Source organism: Populus euphratica, unplaced genomic scaffold, assembly GCF_000495115.2.
Source record: "Populus euphratica unplaced genomic scaffold, PopEup_1.0 scaffold740.1, whole genome shotgun sequence".
Classification (NCBI taxonomy): Eukaryota; Viridiplantae; Streptophyta; class Magnoliopsida; order Malpighiales; family Salicaceae; genus Populus; species Populus euphratica.
In genome coordinates this window covers 20,473-38,358 of record NW_011500603.1, presented here as the reverse complement: position 1 = coordinate 38,358, position 17,886 = coordinate 20,473, and the positions used below count along the sequence as shown (strand labels likewise).

Here is a 17,886-nt window from a genome sequence, read left to right as displayed (position 1 = left end):
TCAAATAAAAAAAACTCTCATTAAATTTATATATCTGCTCAATACTTCCTTACCAATATATTAATAAGCCTTCCTTTTTATGTGCTCAATGTATGAAAACATAGATGATGAGGCTTTTATTGGAAGAAAACAATATTTTGTTCTAATGTTTAAGGTTAACTTCCTTGGGTTGAGATTATTTTTTTTTTCTTTTTTTTAATATTTATACAGATAACACAATGCATCTTTAACCCATGCAACAAGCTTTTGACTAATGACTTCTAGACCAGATGGTCTTAGGGCATTAAGTGTTGAGACACCTTTGCGAGCTTAGTAACTTGGGTTGCAGATACTGATACGTAGATAATGCAATATTTGATTAAGCTTTTCTCCTTAGCCTATGTAACAAGTGTTAAGCCAATAGCTCCCAAGTCAGTTGACTTTAAAGTATGAGGTATTAAAACACCCATTCGTACTAAATTTCTTAGGTTAAGGAGATTGCAAAACCAAACTTATCTATGTTTTTATTATCATCAATTGTTTTTTTTACAAATTATATAGTATCCTTTTTTATTTAGTTGTCATCTTTAACAAATAGAACATTCATAATTAATAATCTAATGTGCAACTCACAATCATATGTTAAAGTGTGTGTGTGAAAATATAGGTTTAAGAATATTTGTTAAATTAGTATATGAGCAAAATCAATTGATGATAATGCAAGAGTTTCTAAATTTGAATATTTCAAGAAGTATTCTAATAGACTTTATTAAGAATTTTTACTATGATGCATCTCAAGAGTCACTTTAATAAAAGAACTCCTTTACTTTGCCATCCTAGTAACAATAGTTTTGCAAATGGTTTATGAAATAAAAAATACAGTTTTTTTTTTTAAATATCAACTACTACCCTTTACCTCAACCAAAAAGAGACATTGCCCTCAATGTTTTAAGGTAGAAAGATAGAGTATAAAAGACATCATTTGAAATAATGAACACTGACAATTCTAAAATACATTTAAACAAACAAAATAAAATAATATGCTATTAATAAAACTAAAAGACACAAGGTTTCACAAATGAAAACTCAAATCCAATTTAAACTTTTTACAGCTTTTCTTAGTCGACTAATTTATACAACTCATGGAGGGATCAATTACAGGGATAAAAGATCATATTTTGTTAATTAATTGTTTAGCAGCAGCAACAAAGATTATAATTTGTCGTGCCGAAGATGTTAGGAATTTCTGTTCCACAGCATGATCAAGAAAAAACAATAAATTATCATAAAAACCATTAACATTTAACAGACCTATGAGTTTATAGTGAATGTGTAGTTAAGCCCATGAGGAAATATAAAAGATCTTTTCCTATGAGCCCAAACCACCTGATAAGGTATTGAAGGCATCAATATGGTTAAACATTATATTCATTCGATTAAACATTATAGAGACTTTGAGTTCCTCTCCAATTATTTTTTTAATGATGTCCTTTTTTGCTAAAGCTTTGGGAACGACCTGCAAAACTTGACTGCCTGTTAAAAATGCAGCTACTGACACACTCCCTATTAATCCAAGGTTGCCTCTCCTATAAATTAAATGAATCTTTCTCTTAGCTAGTACCTGACCAAGATGATTTGCTGATTCTAAAAATTTTATTTTGTTTTCAGTATTGGATCCACAAAAAATACAAATATTTATTATGTAATGACTTGAGAAACCTATTGTTTCTACACACTTCTATATTTATTGAATGTATGGGTTGAGTAGAAATGAAGGGAAGGAAGAGAAGATTTTATAGATGAGAAATTAAAAATACAATCATACCACCTATATATACGCCGGTTGAAGTCTCTCTCTCTCTCTCTCTTTCTCTTATTCTCTTTCTATTTATTTATTTTGAAAAATCATATATATGTACAGGTAGTTGTGATTGTGACTCACATCTTCTATTGGTTTTACATTCAAGAACGGCTTAAACGTCCTCTATGGGTAGGGGATAGACTTCTCATCCATTTTTTTTTTAAATGGGCAAACATGTTTTTTTTTTATGAAAATGGGGTTATAAGTCATGAAAGACACAATGCACATTGCCACTAGGATATGTCCCAAAAGTCAATAGAAGATTATTCAAAGACTTTTTATATTTTGAAATAAATGCTGACTTTTGATAATTTTCACAAGCTTTTTAGAACACATGTGTGTCTTTGAATATGATGGACCAATAAAATCTATATTGTAAGATTTTTGCAGTTTTTTTAATGAGAAATGACCCCCCACATGTCTCAGAATGAAAAAATTTAATGGCACTACTTACCTCATTATCGGGAATGTATCTTTAAAATATTTGATCAGGATAATATTTGAATAAGTAAGGGTTATCCCAATAAAAGTTATTCACTTCGTTCAAAAACTTTCCTTTGTCTTCAGTACTTTAGTAAGCTAGCAAAAATCCTGAAGTAAGAAAATTGATATTTTTAGCAAACCAAGGTATTGAACTAAGAGAAAGTAAAGATTTGTGAGGAAAGTAATCTTTGATTAATGTGATGTTGGATGTCGAATCTTTTTTCAATCTTGATAAAAGATCCGTATCAACATTTTCGATGCCTTTATTATCCTCGATTTCTTTTTGAGAATAAATCATTTGCAAATCTATATATTTATCAAATTAAAAGAAAGTGCTAAGTATTTATTGTACCAAGTGTTATACAACACAAATCAAGATTAACCATTTAACAAGCAAAGTATTAAAAGTGAACAAGATAACAAATACAAAACATGTTACTATCAAACATTAAGGTCCATATTGACTTTATACCATACTTATTCTTACACCATTAGTGTAACTTTTTCACCTTAACATAATAAACTTAACTAAACATAATAAAAGAGAAATATAAATAACTAAGATAAGAACATAAATAAGATAAAGAACATAAATAAGATAAAGGTTAATTAAATAAAGAAAAATAAATGAGAAGTATAAACAAGAGATTAACATAAGCAAAACTTAAGCATTACAATAAAAAAAGAGTAAGAACATGATCTTAGCTTCCTAACAAATTTTTTTTTTGAGCTTATTTAGACTTCTAGAACTCAAGATATGGGTTGGACACTGAACAATGTCTAGGCTGCAAGATAAATTTGGACTTCTCCATTGATGCTAAGATTTGAACTTCCAAACAACAAAATTGAGTCTTGCATTCCCATGAATGTTTTAAGCCTATGTCTTAACTTTCTATCCATATAGAGCAGACCCACATTTAAGTTTTATAGCTCCAGATATGACCTAATGACTGAACAATGCTCCAGTTTGAATTGAACCAACATCTCTTTTCTGAGCTTCACATTTTTTTTGTCTTCTTAATTTCAGTAGTTGAACTCATCAATCAATCCTTTGATTTATGTGATAGACCTGCATTTAAGATGATCATTTACCATAAATTAAAGGTATCTTATAGTATTAGACTTATTATTATAAAACATGTTTTAGTTAAGGAGTTATTGATACTTCAATGACTAAATAGTGTTCTAGTTTGAAGTAAACCAACATCTCTTTTCTATGCTTCACCCTCTCTTTGTCTTCTCAATTTTAGTAGTTGAACTCATCAATCAATCCTTTGATTTATGTGATATGCCTGCATTTAAGATGATCATTTACCATAAATTAAAGGTATCTTATAGTATCAGACTTATTATTATAAAACATGTTTTAGTTAAGGAGTTATTGATACTTCAAGTGCAAAATACTTATATAAAACCTTGATAAAAATACACTTTTAAGTACTAATTACTAATACTAGTGATTCAAAATCCACTAGTGGATATGTCTTCATACTCAATGGAGCAATTGTATCTTAGAAGTCTTATAAGCAAACATTCATCACAAGATCTATGATGAAATCAAAGTTTATTACTCTTGATAAAACTATAAAGAAAGTCACGTGGTTTTGAAATTTCTTAGATGATATTCCATGTTGGCCGAAAACAACACCATTAATTTATACCTCAATTAGCAATTGAGATGATATAAAATAATATAAAGGTAATTTTATATATATTATAGACATACTTGCTCTTGAATGAATATTTTTATTGACTATATAAAGTCAAATAGTTTTAAAGCATTTAAAGATGAAAAAGTTTTATTATGGTAAACCCTACCTAGTTGACTGGAGATTCTAAGATCTAAGTTTAAAGAAAAAATAAGTTATAAAACATTCTTAATAGTACTAAAAAATAACTATTCTATGTCTATTCCTGTGATGACAAAGGTGTAAGTTGTAGTGTGATGAGGGTGAGTTATGCTTTTAATAATCTCATATCTTGGTATACCAAGTGGAATATAATAGAATATGTCTAGTAAAGGATTATTTATATGAAAGAAAAATATGGTCATTTTTTTAAGAATTATAAAAGGCTAAAATTCTTTAAAACACTCATAAAATGATGAGTTGTTTTGGGCCTAAAAAAACACAATTATGAGAAAAAAAATTGCATAAAATGATGAGTTGTTTTGGGCCTAAAGAAACACAATTATGAGAAAAAAAAATTATATAAGTATTATTATCTTGATTTATGTAAAAAAATTGAATAATTTAAGATCTTATATTTATTAATTAGTCGAATAAATCTGACAATACATCATTGGATAAGACTAGAGCTAAAAACTTTTTATTATGATATAGTGATCTATTGATTTAATTTGTCTCTACAATTCAATATGTATTCCTACATTGTTCAATCAATTTTCATTCATGTAGAAAACTTTTGAAGACGTTGAGTTTTAAACATGGTTTTTAGGTACATTTAAGGTCTAATTAAAAGTGGAATCTATCAATTTTTTCTGTTAAAACTTTGTTAGTAAATATTATTCAACATGAATACTATAACATGGTTTTTAGGTACATTTAAGGTCTAATTAAAAGTGGAATCTATCAATTTTTTCTGTTAAAACTTTGTTAGTAAATATTATTCAACATGAATACTATAACATGGTTTTTAGGTACATTTAAGGTCTAATTAAAAGTGGAATCTATCAATTTTTTCTGTTAAAACTTTGTTAGTAAATATTATTCAACATGAATACTATAACATGAAATATTGAAATAACTAAAATCAATTATAAGTGAATAAAAAATTAATTTAAAAAACTTTTGATAGAGTTGACAAATACCAAAATTCAACCTTCAAACTTTATTTTACGTTGAAAAATTAAAATTCTTCTCTTTCAAAGTCTATATACATGTTTATATGGTCTGTGTCCACATTGAAAAAAGAAAAAATTATTCTTCTCTTTAAAGGTCTCTATATAGAGGCTTTTATTGGTTTATGAAATATAAACAAAAAGAAAGAATTATTTATCCTCCTTTACTTTTAATTTTTGCTTTTATTCCAGTTTTTTGTGTGAGAAAAGGAGTAGGCTTTCTTAAGAACATCAACACAGTAGCGTGATTGTTGAATATGCGAGGAAATTTGCATCTACCACTTGCACTAATTGGCGTGTAAATTTGCTTTCAAGTACAAATGGTATAGCTCTCAAAATAATATTGTTATGTCATATAATATAAGCTTTAACAAGTAAGTGTGATTTAATTTATTTAAACATTTAAACTCATTGCAATATAAAATATTAATTATTTAATGTATTTAATTAATATCATTATTTTTTATTTGATTTTTTTAAATATATTTTTAACATAATTCATTATAAATTCATCTAAACAATACTTAACTAATACCTTAAGATACGTCTTATCTTTTTCCCAACTTTCTATGACCTGTTGCCATTTTAACTGATCATTACTTGAAGGTTTATAAAGGAAAAGAAATAAATAAATAAAATTCATGATTCCTGCAGCGCTGCCCTACAGGTAAACACTATACCACTACACGTGCATAATCAAAACTTATTTTTAACATAACAAGTATGTAAGATTTGCTAATATTTATAACAAAAAAATATTTCAAATTATATAAGGATTATTTTAACTTAATTCTGTTAATTTTACTAGATTTAAAATAATCAATAAAAAAATAATTTAATTTAAAATAAATATTTAAAATACTATTTTTTATTTATTAATATTGAAATGGTAATATATTGAATGAAGTTGGATTAACTTAAATTAACATGCATACTTATTTGTATTTTAATAAATTTAATATTAAAATATAAAATTAATACAAAAATTATTTAAGTCAACTCAGATTAGTTTCTAATAAAAAATAAATAAAATAAATTATGAATCTTAATTTTAAATTAGTTTGATGTTATAAAATTAAATTTTAAAAAAATTAATTAAAAAACAACAAAAAATCAATTTAAAGATAAAATTAAAAAAACTCAAATTAATTAAATTAATTTATCAAATTTATATTATAAAATAATTAATTAAATTAATTTATCAAATTTATAGTCCAGAAGATAAAACTACTTAAATGATCTTGTAAAAAATAAATTAAAAAAATTATAAGTTTAAATTTTTTATATTAAAAAATAAAATAAAAAATAAATTAAAAAATTTATAAGTTTAAACTTTTTCTATTAAAAAATAAAATAAAATAGAAATTAAAGAAAACAAACCACCATCCCAATAAATAAATGATTTGTGAGGAGAAATACATCAAAATCTCTCCACATTGTTTTTTTAAATTGTTAATTTGTTGGTGGGTTTCGCTCTTGCTGCAATTAGAGATGACAGAGGGTCTCCATTTCGAGATCGACAACTCGGAAACAAGAACACAACTCATCAATTAAAGAATAAAATACAGGCAAAATAAAGAGCCCTTCGATAATGATAGAAGTGTCAATACACATGCATAATTGCACGCTACGAGGCTCTTCCAATCCAACTGAACTCCCCCCATGTGCCAAACAAACCTTCAAGAGGCAGCTGTATTACCACTTAATAACACTATAATACATCACCTTAGCACAGACCAATCCTTCTAGCATCCCAAACTCCTTCCTCTTGCAACATTGCAATGAGAGCTGCTAATATATATGTTTTTTTTTAGCTTCCCACATGGCATCCCTCAAACACCTAGCAGGTAACAGAGCACGAGACAGGTAAAATATTATCAGCTCTAGGTTGTAGATCTGCAGCATTTTCCAGGCGCTCCCAAGTCAATCTCCGCTTCTCAGCTTCCACACTTGACAAAGAGTCTTGCTCCTCCAGCTTACGTTGGCAGGCTAGCACTAGTTCTTCATCCATCTCACAGAACATCTTCCTAATATGCTGTGTCTGAATAAGCACTGATTGGTTCCAGTGATTCAGGGTGTTCTGCTCAAGAGCTGAGAAGACAAGAGGCACAATAACCTGACGGTTATGTTCAATAAGTTTAAGGATCCGTTCATTGTTCCATAGCAAGTGAGCTCGTTCAGCCACCTGGAAAGGTGAAAGCAAGCTCATTATTGTTCTCTGGACACAAATACATAACATAACATGTCTTAAGAACATCTTCACGGATTTGAAAATTCCTCATCGAGTATAGGATAGGACAATGGCTAATGTCCGAGAAAATGCCAATGACTAGGAATTCATCCCATTGCCGTAATGAAAATAACCTATTACCAGTTATAGTACAGAAAAATCTCAATGTTCCCAAACAGTGTTATTTTTATCTTTGACGCAGCAATTTTTCTAGCTATCTCTGATTTAGCACCATTCCTTTTGCAATTTCCACATAAAAACATACAAAAAACAATGAATAATTACAGATTTGATGCATGAATAGAAACTGTAAAAAATCATTCACATTTTAAACTTGGAGGCGTTTTCAATAAGCTGTACGGGATAATGTTCTCCTTTATCCTGTTGAAACAAGCAAGACTTGTTAAGTATCAACTACTGGGATAACCAGTCATTTATCTTCAAATTATTATATAATGGAACTATTATCCCACACTATCAGAGAGCCTGTCTTACCATTTTAGTAAAAGGTGTAAGTGGCAGAGCTTTAAAGATCTTTCTGATTACAGATACAATTATCCAACTGACACAGAAGCAAGAAGTGACAAGGCAAATGCAGAAACAAAAAGAAACAATTATTTGAAAACTCCATACATTGGATCAATCAAAGTACATGATTTTGCATTAAGGAATTGAAAAACCACTAAATAGGAAATATAAATAGATTTGTAATAAACTACTCAAATTAGTAAAATTCTTTAGAAATAATATAAGCCATGAATAATTAACTAAATAATGAATGTTAATCCTACAATCCCTTCCTCATTTTCCATTGTGCTAAAGAGCGTGGACGTTTGAGTCCTTTTCAACGCATAATATTGAGAATGTTCATTGAATGAACAATTTAATAAGGTCATCAGTTTGAAGATTTATCACTACAAAATTTGTACTTCTATGATGGGGGCCTGGGCACAATGCCCATCGGTTGAATGGATTTCATAAGCTTCTTTACCTAAAGCAAGTTATCAAGAATGCAGTTCTACACTATTGAGAATAGGAGGCTAAGAAACAAATAGTATCACATGAAAAATTGTGAAAGATTTAAAGATTGAGTCAAAAGATTTAACAAACACGACTCATTTAAAGAGGTCTTTACCTGATAATGAGAGCTATTGAGGCAGCGTCTTATTCGCCGAAATAGGGGGACCATGATCTTTTGAAACTCATCCATACCAGTCATCTCTAATATTTCTTCTAGCTCACTTATAAACATCAATTCCTTCTGGCTGTTAGTCACAGGCCAATACTTCAACAGTCCCTTAATCACAGGACTAGTCAACCTTGGATCCTTTTCTATAAACTGTACAACACAATAAGATAGTTGCTGGTGATAAATACCCACTGATTTTGGTTTGTGCAGAGGAATCAAAGCCCTCCAGAGAAAAATTTTGTGTTCCTCTTTCAGTGGCAATGCAAACCCGCTAATAACACTCCCAAAAATTTCCAACAGCTCAGCAATTCCATTATGACGTTCAGTTTCAAAGACAAAATGATAGATGATATTGCTAACTGCTTTTCGGATAAAGGGCCGGTGCACCATGAACTTTCCATAAATTCTATGCAGAATGGTTTTCAAACAGTCTCTTTCTCTTGGGTCCACAGAATCAAAAAGCTCAAGTAATCTCAATATGAAAGCATGATCAACATGCTTCTTAGCAGCCTTGGCATCAACAGAACTAACAAACCTAAGGAGTAGATCATACACACTTTGCAAATGTGACCAAGCAGGATCAAACATTGGTTCTTCATCTTCTGTTTCCCCACCTGTGTTAACAGTACGATACTTGGGTGGAAAAACCCTAAACAGGTTATTTGCACACATTTTACAAATTGCAGCAATTGCGGGTTCAGTAAACTTAGCAGATCCGGATGAAACAAAATCAACAAGATCTATAAGCACTTGATGTTTAAGATCTTGCTGAACAGCATTTTTATCTGGATCACTGCAGTCAGAAACCTCGCAACAAAGGTTTAATTTACTGACAAAAAGGTTTTGCTTCTGCAGGTTTGAGACATCTTTGAAGGATAGATGGGGATCCACTGCCTCCATTCCAGCCATTATGCTTGCAGGAAATACTGCTGAAGATACCCGTTTAACAACATTCAACCGACTAGAAAAAGAATTCCCACCATTTGTAGATGGGCCCGAGCAGGTAGAATCATTGCCACAATCAATCCCAGTAGAATCCAAAGGATCAGATTTGGGGAACTTGCGGGGAATTTTGCTAAGGATTTGCTTGAGCATGGCAGTAATACAACAATTTTCAGCACACGAAACCCTGGATTGCAGTGAAAAGCAATGTATTAGAATATAACAAAGATGAAGATAAAAAAAGGGGGGAACGGGCAAGGATCGGCTCTTTGCTTCTTAAATCAGCTAGGAAATAATCCACAAGAAATGATTATATGTAATAACAAGCCTTTAAACAAATACACCTAAAAATCTTTACACCTCCAAAACTATTATAAGTAATAAATTAATCTATAAAGAAAATTTTCATCACTTGAATTGCAACTAAAAAACCCTTAAGAAAGAAATTCCAGATCAAATTTGATACCAAAGAAGAAAAACAAAAAAACGTATAACTTTCATAACCACCAAATATAATCCAGTTTGAAGGAGAAGTAAACTAAAATCAGGGATTATGCAGAATTTTTCCTATTATTTGGTATTTCTAAATTGGGTTACTACTGTTCTTAATTTTCACTGAAGTGTAAGGACCTTCTTAGGGTTTGGTGAGCATTTTGTTGCTTTTATAGACGGGAAAAGAGGGTAGGAGAGCCTATCCCCATTGTTATATTTCTCCAAGAACTACACTACGATTGATGCCAAAGACATTTTTATTTTTGGTGCAAAGGAGAGGAGAGGAGAGGTTCAAACACGAGCTGTTTGGGAGAGGGCCACAACTCATCATTATGCCAAAGACATTCCAAGTAGAAATTGAAATTGGATATATTAACAATTCTGTTTTATTTGAAGCACAAAATTATAGGTGCAGTATTGATAAATTGCATACCTAACAAATTGAAAATACTATTGTGTGATACTATTTCGTTAGAAACATAGACCACATACAACATCTCCACATGGCTCATCTTTTCCAAATATTTCATATCCAGCTCTGTGAACTATCATAGAACCATAGATGATGAGATCCCTCCCACCACCATTACAAAATTTCCCTATTACTTACAATTAATATTTAGCTTCAGCATCAAAGCTGACAACCCCAAAATTGTCCCAGTCAACTACATTAATTTATGAGCATGCTTTTTTACAGTATCGTCATTCAGAAAGCCACTGCAAAAACCTAAGTAAGAAGAAAAAAAGTATACAGATCAAACCTGCTAACAATCATTTTGACACCAGAAACACTAATGGGGGAGCTCACCAAACTAGTGATCACAACAAGGGACATTTACATAGCAAACATTCTATTAAAGAGAAACAAGAAACAAAGAAAGTAGCAAATCAGTCCACGGCAGAAAATCAGAGAATATATAAAGTCATAGATCTGGGAAAATTATGATAACAAGATAAGTGAATGATCAATGATCTACCCGTAGCTCAGATCTTCATTGTAACCCTTTTTCATATAAATAATAAAAAAAAAGAACTTTATATAGCTACCATTAAATATAGTGTAGCATTTTCATATTCAACCAAAAGAATTTTGAGCTTTAGGCAGTAGAGAGAAAGAAGAGAACCTGGAAATGAGCGAGACTTGGAGAGAGGAGAGATGTTTCAGTAAGCAAAGAAATGAAAATGTTGCTATAAGAGAGAGAGAGAGAGATTTACTATTAACAGCTTTTTTAAAGAGGGGAGAAAGCAAACTACTTTTTAGTGAATGGGGAGGAGAGAAATTTTTTTATTATGAGTCATTGAGATCTTCATGAATTATGAAAGAAAGAAGGAGGAAAAGAAAAAACCTCCTCGATTGAAGAGAATAAGAGGAGTGGCGTTTTCGGTGCTTTGCAAGTACCTGTGCGCCAGTCACCACCCCCACACAGTACTGCAAAATCTTTTCATTAATCTACCACTGCTACTCTGATCGTAGTTTAAGGAAAAAAGAGAAATAAAAAGAAAAGAAAACAAATGAATGTCCAGGCTTGGCTGGTGCGGGGTCCCACTGTTTGTCCCAATAATTTACAGAATATTAATCATGTAATATGGGACTACTATGTTTCCTGTCTTCTTTTCTTTTTGGAAATTTAGGAAATTCACTCACTACCTTAACCTGTTGAATTTTAACCTGGCACGTTCAATAGTCAGATGATGATGGTGTCCGATTTTAATTTGTCATGTCCAATAGTCACGTGATTTTTGTCTTATGACGACATGCATGGAGATAGCATGTTTTTCTTTTCTTTTCTCATGGAGAGGGAGGGCCGACGAGGCCTTGAGTTTCATCTGGGTCGAACTTCAATCCGCTGATGGGCTCCAATTTCTTATCTTTCTTGTTACCGTACTTGTCAACTATGGCTAAAGTCATTATTTTTGTAAAACTTAATTCAAATAAGTGGAGGGACGTTTGAGAGTAGAATAATGGTGGTAAATTTTATATATTTAATTTTTTCTTAATTTATTAAAAATTTATTAAGTATCGTAAAACTTGTAATAATTACAAAATTTTTTAAAATATCTCAATTCTATAAATTTCTTAAGGTATTTCAAACAATAGCTAAAACAATTATCACCTTTCAGTAAGGTATTTCAAACAATAGCTAAAATAATTATCACCTTTCAATTTCAAATTGAATTTTAAATCATGCAGATGTTGGTTAAACATATACAAGCATTACATGTAGAATAAAATACTTAACAACTTAATTTAATAATTCAATCGAAAAAATTATTCACATATTCATAGTAAGGTTACATAAAACATTTCAGAATAAAAGTCTACTCCCTAGTTTAATTAAAAAGAAACAAACTTGATATAATAAACATCACTTAAAAGCAGAGATTAACAATATAATAGATAGGTGTCCTCCAAATCTTCTTTATTTTTGGTCCCTCTTTTGTGCCACCTCTTCCTTATCTTTTAGTCTATTTTAGGGTTTTTCTATATATGTCCCCTTTCTTGCAGACCCCTCTTTTTTTATTTTATATTATGATCTTTTTACCCCTGTTAGAATGAAAATAATTTTTTTTTTATTTGAATTCCTTCTTACCCAAACATTATGGCCAGATTCGAGGCAGGAAACATGTGAATTCAAATATTTATATTTCTGAAGAAATTGTAGAAAATTAAATATTTTTTTCAACAACACTGTTCTTGCAATTTTTTGACCTCTGAGACTTGAGATAAGGGCCGTAAACCGATACAATATTTGGAGTGCAGAAAATTCAGGTCTGATTTAATCCTTATTTTTTTACTAGCTTTTTGGGCTTTGAAATAGCAAAACTGAGTTATATACCCTTCATATATTTTGTAGACCTTCATCTTAGATATTTGAAAGTGGTGACGAACATCTAGAACTGAGTTGTATAGCTTCCTTTGTAGCACACAATAAATCAATGTTCAGTTTATTATTGAATTTTATCTACTCAATAACCTAGTATCTAAAAATATATTAATTTCCCACAAGGTCAATATTTCAAAAAAAAATTCAAAATTCTAATTATCTTGTGCAACACATCTAAAATATTTCAAAATCAAGCATGAATAGTGAAAAATATACATCTTAAAAATTCCCTTATAAAATACTGCAAACTTGAATGTTTGCTTGTTCTAAAGTAAAAAGAAAACCATGAAAGCAGAGGGCTAAAAGCTCATGATAAGTTCAACTTTCACATTTAAACAACTTCCTCGTGCAATATTCACTTCTTGATTTAGCTCATAGACAAAATTAGATAATGAAAAACTAAGCATTCCTACTCTCTCTGAAGACCGGTGTACAAACTTCTAACTCATCTATGTGTTTCATGTGTTTAGCATCCTTAAACCATGCATGGTTATTCAACCATTATCTTTTTTCACTCATACAAACAAGGTAGCCAACTTTAAGAGCAACAACACACTTTCACTTGTCTTTTGACCCAGATACAAATATTTATGATGAATGCACTCGGTTACTTAACAAATCATAAACTTAAAATGTATTTGCATGCTTATATTTTAAGCTATCCTTTGACATAAAAATAAATATTTGTGATGAATACTCCTAGTTACTAAGCAACTCAAAATATTGGAGTAGATACACATCATACACTTATTCATTCACTTTCATACTCATTATCACTTCTTGTTTTAATATTTTTCTCAAAGGGCAAGAACAAGAAAGAAATAATACACTTATCTTTTATGCATAACTACACAATTCGCATGACTTTACTAGAAAAGTGTACTTCAATAATTCCAAAGAAAATAATTATGCTTAATCCAACTTTATAAGATATTACCTACTCTAAGCCAAAGAATATCATGAATACATTATGAAGCATCTAAAAATGTCAAAGTTGACTTTAAATGCAAATCACTTTTCAACATTTGGTTTCATAGTCCTAGCATGCAGTGTTTTTCATAGTCAAAGCATGCAATGTCTCCCCCAAACTAAAATATCACATTATCCTCAATGGAAAAACAAAGAATAGAAAGACTTACGAATACTTTCTTTTGACTGTATGGGTTTGAGTTTGTCATTGTTCCTAGTTATTTATTTGTATGATCCATTCCTGCACATCTCAATGAAACAAATAAGGTTTTTTTATTTTAGGTTGTCTCCTAATCAGCTCTTGGTTATAGTCATTAGCTTGACTTTTCCATTTTGCTAAGATGAAACGAGAGGGATATTATCCCTTTTTCCAATTGACTCCCCATTCCTATAATGCTTTAGACGCTGCCCATTTGTTGTGCATGTTCTTTTTTTTATTTTAGGTTGTCTCCTAATCAGCTCTTGGTTATAGTCATTAGCTTGACTTTTCCATTTTGCTAAGATGAAACGAGAGGGATATTATCCCTTTTTCCAATTGACTCCCCATTCCTATAATGCTTTAGACGCTACCCATTTGTTGTGCATGTGCATGTTCCCTTTTTATCATGAGTGACCTCTATTTCTCCATAAGAAAATACCTTCACAACTATAAATAGTCCTCACCACCATGATTTAAGCTTACTAGGAAACAAATAGAGTCGTGAGTTGAAGAGTGATACCTATTCACCAGGGATAAACTCATTGCATACAATGTGTTTGTCATGCCATTCCTTGGTTCTTTCCTTGTATATCTTGGCATTTTCATAAGGCTCATTGTGAAATTCATCCATCTCATTAAGTTGCAAGATTCTTTTCTCACCTACAACCTGCATATCCATGTTCAGTTTTTTCATTGCCCAATATGCTTTATGCTCTAATTCAATAGGATGATATCATGTTATTCCAAACACTAATCGATACGGAGACATTCCCAATGGTGTTTTGAATGCTGTCTGATATGCCCACAATACATCATTTAGCTTTCTTACCTTTTCAAAAATTACTTACTGTTTTCTCTAAAATTTGCTTCACCTCTTTATTTGATATCTTTGTTTGGTCATTTGTCTAAGGATGATAAGCCAATACTTTTTAATATCTGACTCTAACTTAGATAACAGTGCTTCAAACTGTTTGTTGCAAAAATGAGTTTCTCCATCACTGATGATGGCTCTAGGCGTACCAAATCTGGTAAGGATGTTTTTTCGTAGAAAATTAAGTACCACATTGCCATCATTTAGAGGCGTTGTAATTGCCTATATCCACTTTGATACATAATCCACTACTGAGAGAATGTATTTGTTGTTGAAGGATGAAGGAAAAGGTCCCATGAAATCGATGCCCCAAACATGAAATAATTTAACTTCTAGGATATTCTGTAATGGCATTTCATTTCATTTCATTGAGATATATTCCCAATATGCTAACATCTATCACAAGTAGTAACAAAAGCATAGTCATCTTTAAATATAGTGGCAAAAAAAAAAACAGACTGCAGAACTTTGGTTATAATGCGTTGCTCTTTAAAGTGCCCCCATATTCAAGTGTGTGGCAGTGCTTTGGTATATTTGTCATTTTCTCTTTTGGAACGCAACTCCTGATGACTCGCAATGCTGATAGAGTATCAACTTTTTCCATAAGTAGTGTTTGACTTTAGTAAGAAATTTTTTCTTTTGTTAGTAAGAAAAATCTAGCGGGATGATCTTACCTGCAAGAAAGTTGACATAATTTGCAGCAGACTGCATAGTGGTTTGGATATTTTAGAGAAGCCTTTGATGAACCTTTTATAAAATCCCGCATGACCAAGGAAACTTCCTAACACCTTTTACTATAGTTGGCGGCATAAGCTTGCCTATTGCTTTAATTTTAGCTTTGTCTACCTCTATTTCTTTTTTTGAAATCCGGTGCCCCAACACTATACCTTCCTTTTCCATAAAGTGACATTTTCCCCAATTCAATATCAAGTATATCTTTTCACAACGCTCTAAAACCAACATTAACTTTACAAAGCAGTCATCGAAAGAAGTTTCAAATACAGAAAAGTCATCCATGAAGACCTCAATGATCTGCTACACCATATCTGAAAAGATAGCCATCATGTACCTCTAAAAGGTAGTTAGTGCATTACACAACCCAAAAGGCATTCTTCTGAAAGCAAAAGTACTATAAAGGCAGGTAAAAGTGGTATTTTCTTGGTCCTTAGGTGCAATGGCTATTTGGTTGTATCCTGAAAAACCATCTAGAAAATAACGGTATTCATGCCCGACTGACCTATTCAGTATCTAATCAATAAATGGTAGGGGGAAGTGATCTTTGTGAGTTGCCTTGTTGAGCTTTCAATAATCGATGCATATTCTCCATCCAATTACCATTCTAGCAGGTATAAATTTGTCATCTGCATCACTTACCACTATCATTCCTCCTTTCTTTGGCATAACTTGAACTGGGCCCACCTATGAACTGTCAGAGATTAGATAAATAAAACTAGCATCTAAGCATTTCAGAACTTCTTTTCAGACTACCTCTTTTATGGTCGGGTTAAGTCTTTGATTAGTACTTAAAAGTGTACTTTTATCTAGGTTTTATATTAGCATTTTGCATTTGAAGTACCAATAACTCCTTAACTAATGCATGTTTTATAATAACAAGTCTGATACTATAAAATAACTTTAATTTATGGTAAATATTCATTTTAAATGCAAGCCTATCACATAAATCAAAGGATTGATTGATGAGTTCAACTACTGAAATTGAGAAGATAAAGAGAGAGTGAAGCTTAGAAAAGAGATGTAGGTTCAGTCCAAACTAGAATACTATTCAGTTACTGATTCATATCTGGAGTTGTAGATCTTGAATTTAGGTCTATTCGATATGGATGAAAAGCTAAGTTATAGGCCTAAAACATTCATGCGGTAAACAAGACTTAGTTTTGCTATTTGGAAGTCTAAATCTTAGCAATAATGGAGAAGTCCAAATCTTTCCTACAGCCCTGACACTATTCAATGTTTAACCCATATCTTGAGTTCTACAAGTCCAAATGACCTCAATTGTTTTTTTTTTGTTCCTAAAAAGCTGAGACAATTTCCTAGAACTTTCATGATTTAAATTTGTTTGAATTCTAACGTTAGCAATGAAATTTTATTCAGATAAGGATTATCACCAAGTTAAGAGTTGACCAGATAAGGATTGTCACCAAGTTAAGAGTTGGCTACCCACTCAACAATTAGTTAACAAATCAATAGTTCTCAATTTTGGCTTGTAAAATAATGTATTTGCCAAACATTTAGGCATCTTGGTTTTCAAATCAAGATCATGTTCTTGCTCTTTCTCTTTATATTTTTGTAATGTTTAAGTTATATTTTCCTTAATCTCTTGTTTATACTTTTCATTTTCTTTCCTCTATTTAGTTAACTCATATCTTATTTATTTATATTTCTCTTCTTTCATTATATTTAGTTAAGTTTATTAGGTCAAGGTGAAATGGTGTAAGAATAAGTATAATGTAAACTTAATATGGACTTTAATGTTTGATACTAACATGTTTTGTATTTGTTATCTTGTTCACTCTTAATACTTTTCTTGTTAAATGGTTAATCTAGATTTATATTGTATAACACTTGGTACAACAAATACTTGACGCTTTCATAGTCCAATCATATGGTATAACCTACACCTGAGCTATGAAAGGAACTTGATTTGTTGTTAACATATGTTATAATTGTGACTACCTAATAAAATTTACAAGTATTAGCGTATATATGAATAAGATAACTAATTGTAATCATATTAACAATTTATAATTCGGTTGGAACCTTCTTTATGTGTGGTTTCCAGTTGAGTAATAAAATAAGTTTATACTATACTTGTTTGAAATACCATTAGTGAATTCTCTAACATTGACATTTGTTTTTATTATTTTTTAATCCTCACATTAATCTTACATCTCAAAGTTCTTTTTAA

General features: G+C 30.7%; 1 protein-coding gene across 1 annotated transcript; it reads right to left on the bottom strand.

The window, feature by feature from the left end:
- Positions 1-6,707: 6,707 nt before the first annotated feature.
- Positions 6,708-11,306, bottom strand: LOC105115623 (serine/threonine protein phosphatase 2A 57 kDa regulatory subunit B' iota isoform-like; the record flags this gene model as incomplete). The annotated part of the gene is made up of 3 exons (XM_011012565.1): positions 6,708-7,368; positions 8,549-9,731; positions 11,161-11,306. Coding segments are annotated over 3 exons (1,674 nt in total), but the record flags the coding sequence as incomplete, so codon positions are not given.
- Positions 11,307-17,886: the final 6,580 nt, after the last annotated feature.